The following is a 12,705-nucleotide window of genomic DNA, read 5'->3' as shown; positions in this document are numbered from 1 at the left end:
CTCCCCGGCCTCTAGTCTATCTATGAGAGATAAATTTCTATTGTTCATAAGCTGCTCAGTTTATGGTATTTCTGTTATAACACCCAAATTGGCTAAGACACATTTTTAAGGTGAGAGAACTGAGTGTACTGAGTCAGAACTGTATTTCACCACATGTAGCTGAAATAGTGGTTTAAACAAGGTGGAAGTTGGTTTGTCTCTCCCATAAAAGGTGGTCAGCACTTAGGGGTCCAGGTCTAGAAGGACTCTCATCAGTGCTTCAGGCTCCTTCAGCTTTGTGCTCCACCAAGGGGCTCTATCAGCAAGGTTGAGCTATGATCCAAAAATAAATTGCTAGATTGTAGTCTGTGCCCAGAATAAATTACTAGACTGTAGCTTGTTCACATTCCTATCTTCCCTGCTGCTGCTGCTGCTAAGTCACTTCAGTCGTGTCCGACTCTGTGTAACCCCATAGACAGCAGCCCACCAGGCTCCTCCATCCCTGGGATTATCCAGGCAAGAACACTGAAGTGGGTTGCTAGATAATTCCAAATTGTTTCTGGAAATGCACAGTCTTTCAAAGCACACATGGAACATTTTACAATGTTGACTGTGAACACATGAAACTCAACCAAGTTCAGAGTCACTGTCATTCAGACCACTCTCTGCCTAGAATGCCTTAAAGCCAGAAGTCAATGTAATAAAAATAGCTTCATACACTTGGAAATTCTACAGTAGATTTTTAAAAATAATTGATGAATCAAAGAAGAACTTATTCATATTCAAAATGAAGAGAAACTGAAAAATTTTTGTTAAGATTGTGGTGTGCAGCTGAAGTTGTAAGTAAATGTTACAGTCATAAATGCACATGTGAGAAGAGTATGACTCAAGAATAGAGAAAAATAAAAAAGAATAGAGAAAAAGCACAAGAACATAACCCGAAAGAAAACTGAAAAAAAAAGAAATAATAAATACACTCAGAAATTAATGCACTAGAAAAAAAGAGCAAAGACAAGCAAGAAAACCAAGAGGTTTTTTTTTTTTTTAAGTCACAAAGGGGATAAGTTCTGTCAAGATTAATCAAGAAAATGAGAGAATATGCAAATATATGTTATAAACCGTAAAGGGGACTGTGACTATAAATTTATTACAGATTTTAAAAGGTGTAAGAAAATGCTACAAGTACTATTACATCTGTATCTATAAGACTTAAAAAATGACTGATTTTTCAAGCATATAACTTGAAAAGTATATAAGGTATGGTGTGACTTTATTAACTATATATTTACATGTAAAATTCTCAAGGCAAAAAAAAATGTTCAAGTATTTTATAAGTGGTTAACTATGAGATAGTAATTTAGGAATTTTCATTGTTTTCCTTTATCCAGACTTTCTAATTCTCAACAGTGAAAATAGGTCTTAAAACCACCTCAGGCCTGGTTGGGGAGGGATGGCGTAAGCACCTGCGGGTCCTACTCCCCTAGGGAGTAAAATACATTTACATTCCACCCTGGGCTCCGGCAGGGGGTTGTGATGTCTCCAGACTCCACCCTCTGCCTTTCTTCAGGGAGCTGTTTCCCCAGCTTCTGGTGTTTGTCACTCTGGGACATAGGCCCGTGCATCTCTGTGCCAGCATCCCATCCTTGGGCCCATCTCCGGGCCCTCATAGTACAGGCTGGTCCCATCGCCTGGACACCTGCTCCCCCGGGAGCACAGGGAGCTCAGATGGTGTTGAGCTTGGTCAGACAGCACCGGAAGCTGGAGTTACAGGGACCTAGGTTCAAATCCCCATCTGCCTCTCACTGGCTTTTTGAACTTAGTCATGTTCCTTAGCCTACCTCATCTTTAGTTTGTTGATGATTATGCAATATTAGAAAAATGAGATAAAGAATATAAAACAACCACCATAGAACAGGGTCTCAGGAAGCATGAAGTATCCCCTCTCCCATTAGTTATTTGCCTGTGTGTGTGTGCTCAGTCACGTCTGACTCTTTGTAACCCCATGGACTGGTCATAACCCTCCAAGTTCCTCTGTCCATGGGACTGTCCAGGCAAGAATACTAGAGTGGGTTGCCATTTCCTCCTCCAGTGGCTTTTCCCGACCCAGGGATTGAACTGCGTCTCCTGCATTGGCAGACAAATTCTTTACCACTGAGCCACCTGGGAAGCCCTGTTTGCCTGTAGTCACAACTAAGAGGGCGTCAGAGGATGAGATGGCTGGACGGCATCACTGATGCAATGAACGTGAATTTCGGCAAACTCTGGGAGATGGTGAGGGACAGGGAGGCCTGGCGTGCTGCAGTCCATGGGGTCACAAACAGCTGGACATGACTGGGTGACTGAACGACACAGCTAATTTACTTGGAAGCCTGATGTGGCGGGAAAGGATGGCTTGTTGTTGCTATGGCTCAGCACAAGGATCTTAGCATTCTTAAGCTGGGGCGTGGTGTGGGCAGAGTTGGAGGAGTATGTAAAACCAATTAACCATGTACCCCAACCAAATGCAGTATTTCTGCTTCCATAGGCAATAGTAGCCAGAGACTTTCCACCGACTGTAAACATTTTACTAAAGGAAGGCGGGAAGTGCTGTGTTAAAGCTGGATGAATTTTCAGCTGGTTCTCTAGAATGTCAGGGTTCCAGGGAAGAGAACTGCTTTCCCCTTTACAACACACTCAATGGGTAACACGGAGAAGGCAATGGCACCCCACTCCAGTACTCTTGCCTGGAAAATCCCATGGAAGGAGGAGCCTGGTGGGCTGCCGTCTATACAGTCGCTAAGAGTCGGACATGACTGAGAGACTTCACTTTCACTTCTCACTTTTATGCGTTGGAGAAGGAAATGGCAACCCACTCCAGTGTTCTTGCCTGGAGAATCCCAGGGACGGGGGAGCCTGGTGGGCTGCCATCTATGGGGTCGCACAGAGTCGGACACGACTGAAGCGACTTAGCAGCAGTAGCGGCAATGAGTAACAAGTGGTGAGGCTGCCCCCTGCTGGCCATGGTGGGTAAGGAGTCGAGTAAGGAGAGTTGTCAGGGAATAATTTGAGAACTCTCTGGGCAGGGGTCTAGATGAGTATAGAGTGGGCCCAGGCATATTGTCAGGTGGGTGGGAATTGAGAATTCAGTCAGAGCGGGAATTCAGAAGCACCGAGACTTAAAATCTCCCTCTAACACCAGGGAGCAAGATGACCCGAGCAGGCTAGAGGGACTGGTGATGTTTGAATTGCCTGTGAAAAGCTGAGTAGCATTGTCTCCGTGTGCTGTGACCTTAAAGAGGGTTTCAGTTCATCATTTCCCAGGGGAGCAGAAACCTGAGCTGGACTTTGCCTGTGTGTAGGGTTTGGTAAGGCTTTGGAAGATCACCAGGGTTGTAATTACAGTGAATCAGACCCTAAAAATCAACTTCAGGGTCTCACTGGTCTAAAAATGCCTGTTTGTACGAAGCAGTTTTTTCAATACTGATGATCCATGTCCTCCTCCTGCAAATTTGGAGACTTTCAAGAGGCTCCTCCAGGAGAAGGCAATGGTACCCCACTCCAGTATTCTTGCCTGGAAAATCCCATGGACAGAGGAGCCTGGTAGGCTGCAGTCCATGGGGTCGCTGAGAGTTGGACACGACTGAGCGACTTCACTTTCACTTTTCACTTTCATGCACTGGAGAAGGAAATGGCAACCCACTCCAGTGTTCTTGCCTGGAGAATCCCAGGGACGGGGGAGCCTGGTGGGCTGCTGTCTATGGGGTCACACACGACTGAAGTGACATAGCATAGCATAGCATAAGAGGCTCCTCCCACCTCCCTGGCTGCCCCTACGGCTCCTTCTTCCCCAGACCCTCTTCCTGGGGCTTGGTAGGCCCACTGCTGCTCCTGGGAGCCTCGCCTGGCCTGGCTCCTCACTCAGCTCACATCTACCACATCCACTCCCAAGGTGGTGCCTCTTCCATGAGGGGAAGGACCCTCGAGACGACAGCTCTGGCTCCTGAGTTTCAGGTGTCCATTTCCACGCGGATGTTGCGAGCATGCTTCAACTCATGATAACCCAGACCAATGAGATGATCTCTCCCTCTCCTGGATTTAGACTTCTGATTGGCTGATGGCATGACCCACAAGGGCTAGAGCCTTCACAGAGACGGGTAACTGTGTTACCTCATCACCCGTGTCCTGACACCATCACCTCTCCCATGCTGGCTGGCAGACAGGGCAGACTCTCAGGGTGACTGCAATTCACCTTTGCTTAGGATCTTTGCTTAGGATAAGCAATGTATCTTTGCTTAGGAATCAACCGCTCCCATCCTTCCACAAACCCTTATCTCTGACTGTCCAAATCTCAGGGCGAGATGAAATGTTTCCCCTTATATTCTAGCTGCTTCCCCAGCCGACATGTGGCCCCGCTCTTGTGGACTCTCTGTGCCACTGCTCAGCACATTCTCATGTTCCAGAGCATGCCATCCTTGCATTGAACTTACTGACATCTATGCAACATTCCTCATGTACACTGTGAGCTCGCCGTCAGCGGGATGTCTATCTGATCCAGAGATGTGTACATATTTGGGCTCAATAGATGGGCCTTGTTACTCATGAGCATGCCGTGTGCGTCCTTGCCTGTCTTTCCAGCTGGTGGATACATTTCTTGAGGACAGGACTCAGTATGACTCAGCTTTGTGTTCTTTACAGAGGCTGTGCCTGGTACAACTGGAACATATAATAAACGCTGAATTGGATGCTTGAAGCAACCCCATTAATCATTTAGTATTTGTTGTACCTTGAAGAATTCCAACATTAAAAGTTTTGGACAAAGCAGATGAGCCTATGAGAGATACTGGGATGGAAGTGCTAGAGATGGTGGAGGGAATCTAAGAGAATGTCAGTGACCAGACAGGGAAGTGTTTACATGGAAAGAGAGCTCAGACAAGAAGACGGCTGGTCTGGCAGCATGGAGGTCTTTATGGGAAGCACTTCTCTTTGGGCAAATAGGAACAGAAGCCAGACAAAAGTGCACGGATGGGGAGGAGATGTGGAAACAGAGAAAAAAGAGTATTTATTGGTAACTTCTCTATAGAAGTGAGGAGTTATAGAGAGAAAGAGACATGAAAATGAGGTTCAGAGAAGATTCTCTTCCAAAATGGGATATTCATGACTATGACTAAGAACTTCTGAAGTGAGGAAGACTTTCCTAACTAAAATATAAAACCCCAAGTAAGAAACTGTATCGTGTGTGCACGCTCAGTTGTGTCCGACTCTCGGCAACCCCATGGACTGTAGCCCACCAGGCTCCTCTGTCCATGGAATTGTCCAGACAGGAATACTGGAGTGGGTAGCCATTCCCTTCTCCAGCAGATCTTCCTGACCCAGGGCCTGAACTTGGGCCTCCTGCACGGGCAGGCAAATTCTTTACCACTGAACTCCCTGGGAAGTGGGAAACTGAATTACCTAAAAATTAATAATTTGGGGAACTTCCCTGGTGGTCCAGTGGTTAAGCATCCACTTGCCAATGCAGGGGACCAGGGTTTGTTCCTTGGCTGGAGAACTAAGATCCCACATGTCTCAGGGCAACTAAGCCTGTGTGCCACAACTGGAGAGAGGCCCTAGTTGCTGCATCGAAAGATCCTGTACGTTGCAATTAAGACCTGATACAGCCATTCATTTTTAAAAAGATTAATTCTTTTTGACATGATACACGATGGCGAAACATCAGGAAAGAACATTTGCAACATATATAAGAGGTGTAACACAAAATTTGGACTCTACAAGGTCTATGAGGTGAAAAAGGATGTATTTTCTTTTTATAACTACACTCAACTTGCTCCTCAGCCCTAACTTCTAACTACAGCAGAAGACAATCCCATCAAAAAACAACAACAAAAATTACACACTATAAATCAACTCTACTTGAATGAAAAACAAAAGAAACCGAAAACAAACATCAAAATATTCCTTCAGAGTAACTTAGTTGTTTTTAACATAGTCTTCCTTAAAACCCAGACCCAGGACTTCCCTGGTCCAGTGGCTAAGGTTCTGTACTTCCAATGCAGGGGGCCCAGGTTCAATTCCTGGTTGGGGAACTAGATCCCACACGCCCTAACTGAGGATCTCGCATGTCGCCACTAAGACTTGGAGCAGGCAAATAAACAACAGCAATAAAACCCAACCCAGATTATCTGCTCTGCTTTCAAAGAATTCATCACTTTCTCATGGTTTCCTTGATCTTTGTACTTTTTTCTGTTGGCTGACATCATCCTGTCTTGCAATGACATATTGCATGCCTGTGTGTGCAACTTGACTTTGAGTTTGCTGAGCGCAAGAACACACTCAGTGTCCAGTATATATGCACATTACCTGTGTTTATCTGTAGGCTCTTGTTGAGTAATAGTCATTTAAGTCCCCTGTGTGCTTCAATGTTTTGGAGTGTTAGGTAGGACTATTTCTGCATGTGTCACATTTCTCAAAGGATGTTGTAGTAATTAAGATTTTACCCACCCTTTCATAATTTTTCCAAGAATCAAAATTCCCTAGTTTCTTGTCTTCCTCCTCTTGCTCTTCCTTTTTAACTTAGGTAGTGGTTTAGTTGCTAAGTCGTGTCCAACTCTTGCGACCCCCATGGACTGTAGCCCGCCAAGCTCCTCTGTCCATGGGATTTCCCAGGCAAGAATATTGCCATTTGCTTCTCCAGGGCGTCTTCCTGACCCAGGGATCAGATCCAGGTTGCCTGTGTTGCAGGCAGAGTCTTTACTGACTGAGTCACCAGGGAAGCCCCCTTTTAACTTAGGTAAGCAGTAAAATGCACAAAAATGAAGTACAGAGGTCACTGAACTTTTATATACATATACACCTGTGTAGTCATTTCCCTGGAGAAGGCAATGGCACCCCACTCCAGTACTCTTGCCTGGAGAATCCAGGGAGAACCGCAGGGATGGGGGAGCCTGGTGGGCTGCCATCTATGGGGTCGCACAGAGTCAGACATGACTGAAGAGACTTAGCAGCAGCAGCAGTCATCTCCCAGATCAAGATCCAGAACATTTTCTGCTCCAGCAGGCTCCCTCCTGCCTCTTCTCAGACCCCACCTCCTCCAAATATAACTATATTCTGATTTCTAGCACCATGCACTTGGCTAGTTTTACCTGTTTTTGAACCTCATATAAATTGAATCATACAGCTTATACTTCTTTGTGTCTGACTTCTTTTGTTCAATATTATGTTTGTGAGATTCAAACATGTTGATGTGTGTCTATAGTCTGTTGTTTCTCTGGTGTAGTATTTTATTGTATGAATAGCAATTATGTTTTTAATAACAAATCTTTTTTGATTCTGTAGAGAAACAGTCACTCCTAAATCTACAACATTATTTTGCCATAGATGTATTTGGCTTTATAATATTTTTTTCCTGTCCTAAATGAGTGGCTAACACATAAGAGAAAAGAGAGTCTGTTTTCAGAAAACATGATTTTAAAATATACAAGTAGAAATTAACAAACTCTTCCCTTATACTGCCTAGGTATAAACTATTGGGTGTAAGATAGGCTACAAGGATGTATTGTGCAACATGGGGGATACAGCAAAAATTTTGTAATGACTGTAAATGGAATGCAACCTTTAAAAACCATATAAATATTTTTAAAAAAATTTCGGATGGGATGCATTGAAAGGTTGGGATTGACATATATATATATATGTATGTATATATGTCTATATATATACTATGACATATATACACTGTTGATTCCTATAAAACAGGAAACTAATGATAACCTGTATAGCACAAGGAACTCTGCTCAATGGTCTGCAGTGGCCTAATTGGGAAAGGAATCCAAAAAAGGGGATACATGTATATGTACAGCTGATTCACTTTGCTGTACAGTAGAAACTAACACACATTGGAAAGCAACTACACTCAAAATTTTAAAAATAATTTTTTTTTAAAAGTGCAATTTATTCAATAGCTCCTTTCCATAGAGCTGGGCAGGAAACTGACCTAGATTCAGGATGGAAGACAGCTCTGAATGTGAGCTGGGACCACGGGAGAGGCTGGGAGTGGGTTCCTTGAGTAGAAACCTCCCTTGCCTGACGTGCTGTTTTATGTCTCCCCACTCCCCCTGCCCCCTTCACTGTTTTTCCCAGTGAGATGAGTCAGAAAGTGGTTAAGGAGGGCCCCAGACTCTCCAAGAACCAGAAGTTCTCCGAGCACTTCAGCATACATTGCTGCCCGCCGTTCACCTTCCTCAATTCCAAACGCGAGATCGTGGACCGCAAGTACAGCATCTGTAAAAGTGGCTGCTTCTACCAGAAGAAAGAGGAGGACTGGATCTGCTGCGCCTGCCAGAAGACCAGGTGAGTGGTCTGTGCTGCCGCCGGCGCCTCTGTCTCTGGCTCCGAGTTCCCCCTTCCCGCTCTGCTCTGTGACGCTGGGGCCGGGGCTCTCTGCAAACTGCGCTTCCCCCAAGCCCCTGGCAGTCGGCTCCCCGTTAGGCTCTGCCATTGGAAGGTACTGGAGGGAGACTGGAAGGCGGGAGGGGGAGCAGGGCTGCCTCCCTGTTCCAGCTCCTGTCAGCATCACTTAGGCAGCAGAGGAGAGCCACTGCCCCAGCCTGCAGCTTCTTTTGGCCCTCTCAGAACCAGCCGCCGCGCAACGTCCCCTCAGAGGCCCAAGCGCCAGCCAGCTGCACCCCCCGCGGTGGTCAGAGCACCAGCCAAGCCACGGTCCCCTCCGAGGCCCGAACGTCAGCCACGCCCCCGCCCAGAAGTCCGACCTCCACCAGCCAAGCAGCGGCCCCCTCAGAAGGCCAAGCAGCAGCCGCGCAGCAGCCCCCAGAGAGGGCCAGGCACCAGCCGTGGGGGGTCCCCCGTCAAAGCTTCTAGGTTCTGGTAACACCATCTCTTCCCTTTTGCTCCCCCCAGCCCTCAGGTTAGTAGCTGCTTCCTGTGTTTACTACCAATGGGTTATCTCAATGGTCCTCCTTCATTCAGCCTTACAAACACTGTGTCATCGGTTACCTGCATTAAATCCCCTGGTTTGAAACTCCTGGTGTGGCTCCTGTTTTGCTCAAAGATGCTGTTGGTACAATACTTCAGGTGGCAGTATGGGTTGCTTCCTTTGTCTAATAGGGCTGGAAATGATTAATTTATAAAGTCAGAATGTGAACCACAGTGACAGATTGAATAAACAAGGCCCCCGATTTCTGTGTCTCAGAGAGAGAAGGAATGGGGACTCTCAGGGGTATCTGTGTGTGTGCTAAAGGAGAGGGTCAGCCAGATCATTCATCCCTCCCCACAACCCACTTCATCTGATGTTAACCTCAATGGCAAGACCATTCATTCATTCAACAAGCTTGATTGCGTATGCATAGAGTTCCACATACTATGTTGGGGATGGGGATGCAGCTGGAACAACCAGGTTGTTTGTGACTCACCAGGACCAAATGAGAGAATAGTTAGCCCAGTGTAGGGCTAAATGCGCTAGAACTCTCATAATCAGCATGTGCATTGGGCCATGGGAACCTGGAGAACGGCTCCCTGTTTGGGGCTTCAAAGAGGCTAGGTTAGAATAAGTAGAGGATAAGAGGGAGACGGAGAAGAGGGCGACAGGATGAGATGGTTGGATGTTATCACCGAGTCAATGGACATGAACTTGGGCAAACTCTGGGAGGTGGTGAGGGACAGGGAAGACTGGCATGTTGCAGTCCGTGGGGTCCCGAAGAGTTGAACACAGCTTGGTGGCTGAACAACAACCAAAGAGGGTGATGCTTGTCAACAGAATAGATGAACCGGAGAGCAAGTGCTCATCAGCTCCATCTTAGGCAGGTCAGCCTTTTGTTGTTTTTTTTTAATAGATGGCTTTTTCAGATTAGTTTTAGGTTCATAGTAAAATTGAACAGAAGGTTAGAGATTTCCCATATACTCTCTGCCCACACGCATGGCAAGCCAATTCTTTAATCCTTTTAGTATTTGAAAATGAACCTGTTTTATAAGTTAACAGTGGGTGGTAATTGTATTTGAGATTCTCATATATGCTCAGAGACTGATGCTCTGATCAGTCTCTGATCAGTCCCTGATGCTCAGAGACTATATAGCGTATAATAGTGTGTGCATGTCTCATGATGTTTTCAGATTTAGTACATAGAAGAATCAACTGCTACTGCTGCTGCTGCTAAGTCACTTCAGTCGTGTCCGACTCTGTGTGACCCCATAGATGGCAGCCCACGAGGCTCCCCCGTCCCTGGGATTCTCCAGGCAAGAACACTAGAGTGGGTAGAAGAATCAACTGGGGAATGTTAAAATGCTCACAAAAAATCTAATTCCTTGGGTCACTGCTGAGGTCAGGGGAGCTGCGTTTTCAGCAAGTAACCACCCCACCCCCAACATAGATGAGCTGAGGTTAATTTGTGAAGAGAAATAGCAGATTGGTAAGTGACTGCTAAGTCACTAAAAGTGTGTATACCAGGAGTTGTATACCAGGTAATCTGGTTGTTAATTTATGCCTTCCGAAGGGGCCTGAGTACTAAGGTCCTGTGACGGGTAAGTTTTGATACATGGACGTGGTGAGGAAACGTGGAGAGCAGAGGAAACTAATTTAATATGGCAAGGCATCCATGGTGGTGGCTTCAAGCCCGCTATCCCCAGTGAGTTGCGTGATGGGTGTTGGGTGGGGGACATCAGGAGGAGGAAGACAGTGAAAGCCAGTCTCCTCTGAGACACAGATGTGTCTGGATTTAGCCTCGCTGGTTTTCCTTACTTAAATATTTGAGTGGTGGTGTATTTTGACTCCCCCAGTTAGCTGTTCTCGGTGGGTATCAGAGAAGACACCTCTATAGGCTGTTCCTCCTCAGTTGTTGCCCTTCCCTGGGACCAGGGGACCTGACAGGCTTCAATCATAGTGTCCAGTGACATCCCAGACTCATCTGAACCCTTCCTGGGGTACTCATTCTCCCTTCTCAGGTTCCCAAAGGTCCTAAGGCAATGCAATATGGCTACTACTTCACCATACTATGCAATATGCATGCAATACTCTATTGACACTGACTGTCCTAAATCAAAGCGTAGGAGGAAGGTTAATGGGAAAAAAATTCACTCTGAAGCAGAGCTACTAAATTCCACCTGAAGAGAAGGTCACAAAAGGCTTTCCTGAAATTGACTTATTTTTAGAAATGGTGTCATTCTTGAGATCTGACCTTTAGAGGTTATACAATTTTGACAAAGGCCTTTTGGGTCTTTAGTAATTCCCACTCTTCCTCTTACCAAGAATCTCAGCAAATAACACCACAGCCCCTCTAGTCACTCCCACTGGAAACCCAAGCCCCCGTCTGACTTCCAACCTCTCACCACACACGCAGGCTTGCCAATTTTACTTTCTGGATTTTTTTTTTTTTAACCATAACTTAAAGTACATTTAGAGTTGATGTGAAGGGATGCAGAAGTGAGACTGAGCCTAGAAACAAAGGAGAGGATATAGAGATCGTGGGTAGAGTAAGGCTCCTTCATAGTGTGTGTGGAGGGGTGGGCCACTGATGGGAGCACAAAAAGCTGTCTGGCTTTGGAAAGCAGAGAGACCCATTAATGGGCTAAGATGAAGGCAAGTCATACTCTGAGGAGGAAAGAATCAGAGGTTCGGGAAGGTTGGGGAAGGAAATGGGAACCCACTCCAGTGTTCTTGCCTGAAGAATCCCAGGGACCGGGGAGCCTGGTTGGCTGCCGTCTATGGGGTCGTACAGAGTTGGACACGACTGAAGCGACTTAGCAGCAGCAGCAGCAGCAGGGTAGGTTAAGAATACCAGAGACACAGGCTGCGAGGCTGTGCTGAGGGCTTGCTGAGCTCTGCTGGATGGAGCTGCGTCTGGACCATCTGTTCTTATGGAGTTTATTCTCCAATGACGGAAACAAAGAGCCAGTTCTGAAATCACCAGTGGACTCATCCAACTTATCAACAGTCTGCTTTTCTCCCAGCTTGCGCTGTTAAGGGTTCCCACAGCAACTGTTCTTAAACTTCACCAGGTGCCTCTGGCTTTTCCTTCTCTCTCTCCATCAGACTCCTTTTTTTAATCCTGGTAGTTTGATTTTAAAATGTTTTAAGTGTTCACTATTTAAATTATTTTAAGTTCTTCAGTTTATTTAAACTAAAAAAAAAGTCAAAACAGTTTACCCACTTCTCCTCCCTACTCTGCCTCTATTCTCTCTCTCAGCTTGTTTTTCATTTGGTTGTTTGCTTTTTTTAGATTCCACACGTAGAAGAGATCCTATGATGCGCATCTTTCTCCGACTTATGTTTCTTAGCATAATGCCCTCCAGGTCCTTCCCTGTTGCTACAAATGGAAAGATTCCACACCTCTTTATGGGTGAATAATAATCCATTGCATACATGGATTATTATACATATATACTATACATATACCTGCAAGATGTTATGGAAAAACCTGAATGAACTTTTTGCTTTTTGGCCAACTATATGCATGTATGTATATGTGTGTGTGTGTATATATATGCTCTACAGTTTATTTACTTATCCATTGATGGACACTTATTTCCATATCTTGGCTATTCATAAATAATGCTGCAGTGAACATAAGGGTTCATTTTATTCTTGTTTAGTCCCTAAGTCGTGTCTGACTCTTTTGTGACCCCAGGGACTGTAGCCCACCAAGCTCCTCTGTCCATGGGATTTCCTAGGCAAGAATACTGGAGTGGGTTGTCATTCCCTTCTCCAGGGGATCTTCCCAACCCAGGGATCAAACTTTCGTC

The 12,705-nt window shown here is 45.7% G+C and overlaps 1 protein-coding gene across 9 annotated transcripts in view; it reads left to right on the top strand.

Moving 5' to 3' along the window:
* Window positions 1-12,705, top strand: part of MOBP (myelin-associated oligodendrocyte basic protein) — a 44,779-nt gene that overhangs the window by 14,975 nt on the left and 17,099 nt on the right. For 2 of the 9 annotated variants that reach the window (XR_003507738.1, XM_027522524.1), the window contains exon 3: window positions 8,095-8,304. Coding sequence is in view for 7 of the 9 variants with exons in the window: in XM_027522524.1 (XP_027378325.1) it covers window positions 8,099-8,304 (206 nt within the window). In the remaining 2 variants the exon portion in view is untranslated. Of the gene's footprint in view, window positions 1-8,094; window positions 8,305-8,586; window positions 8,993-10,080; window positions 10,162-12,705 lie in introns of those variants that run through there. The other 7 variants (XM_027522520.1, XM_027522518.1, XM_027522523.1 and 4 more) reach the window with 7 other exon arrangements.

Source organism: Bos indicus x Bos taurus, chromosome 22 (assembly GCF_003369695.1).
Source record: "Bos indicus x Bos taurus breed Angus x Brahman F1 hybrid chromosome 22, Bos_hybrid_MaternalHap_v2.0, whole genome shotgun sequence".
Lineage (NCBI taxonomy): Eukaryota > Metazoa > Chordata > Mammalia > Artiodactyla > Bovidae > Bos > Bos indicus x Bos taurus.
Note: the sequence above shows the minus strand (reverse complement) of the source record. Positions and strands in the feature narration are given on the sequence as shown.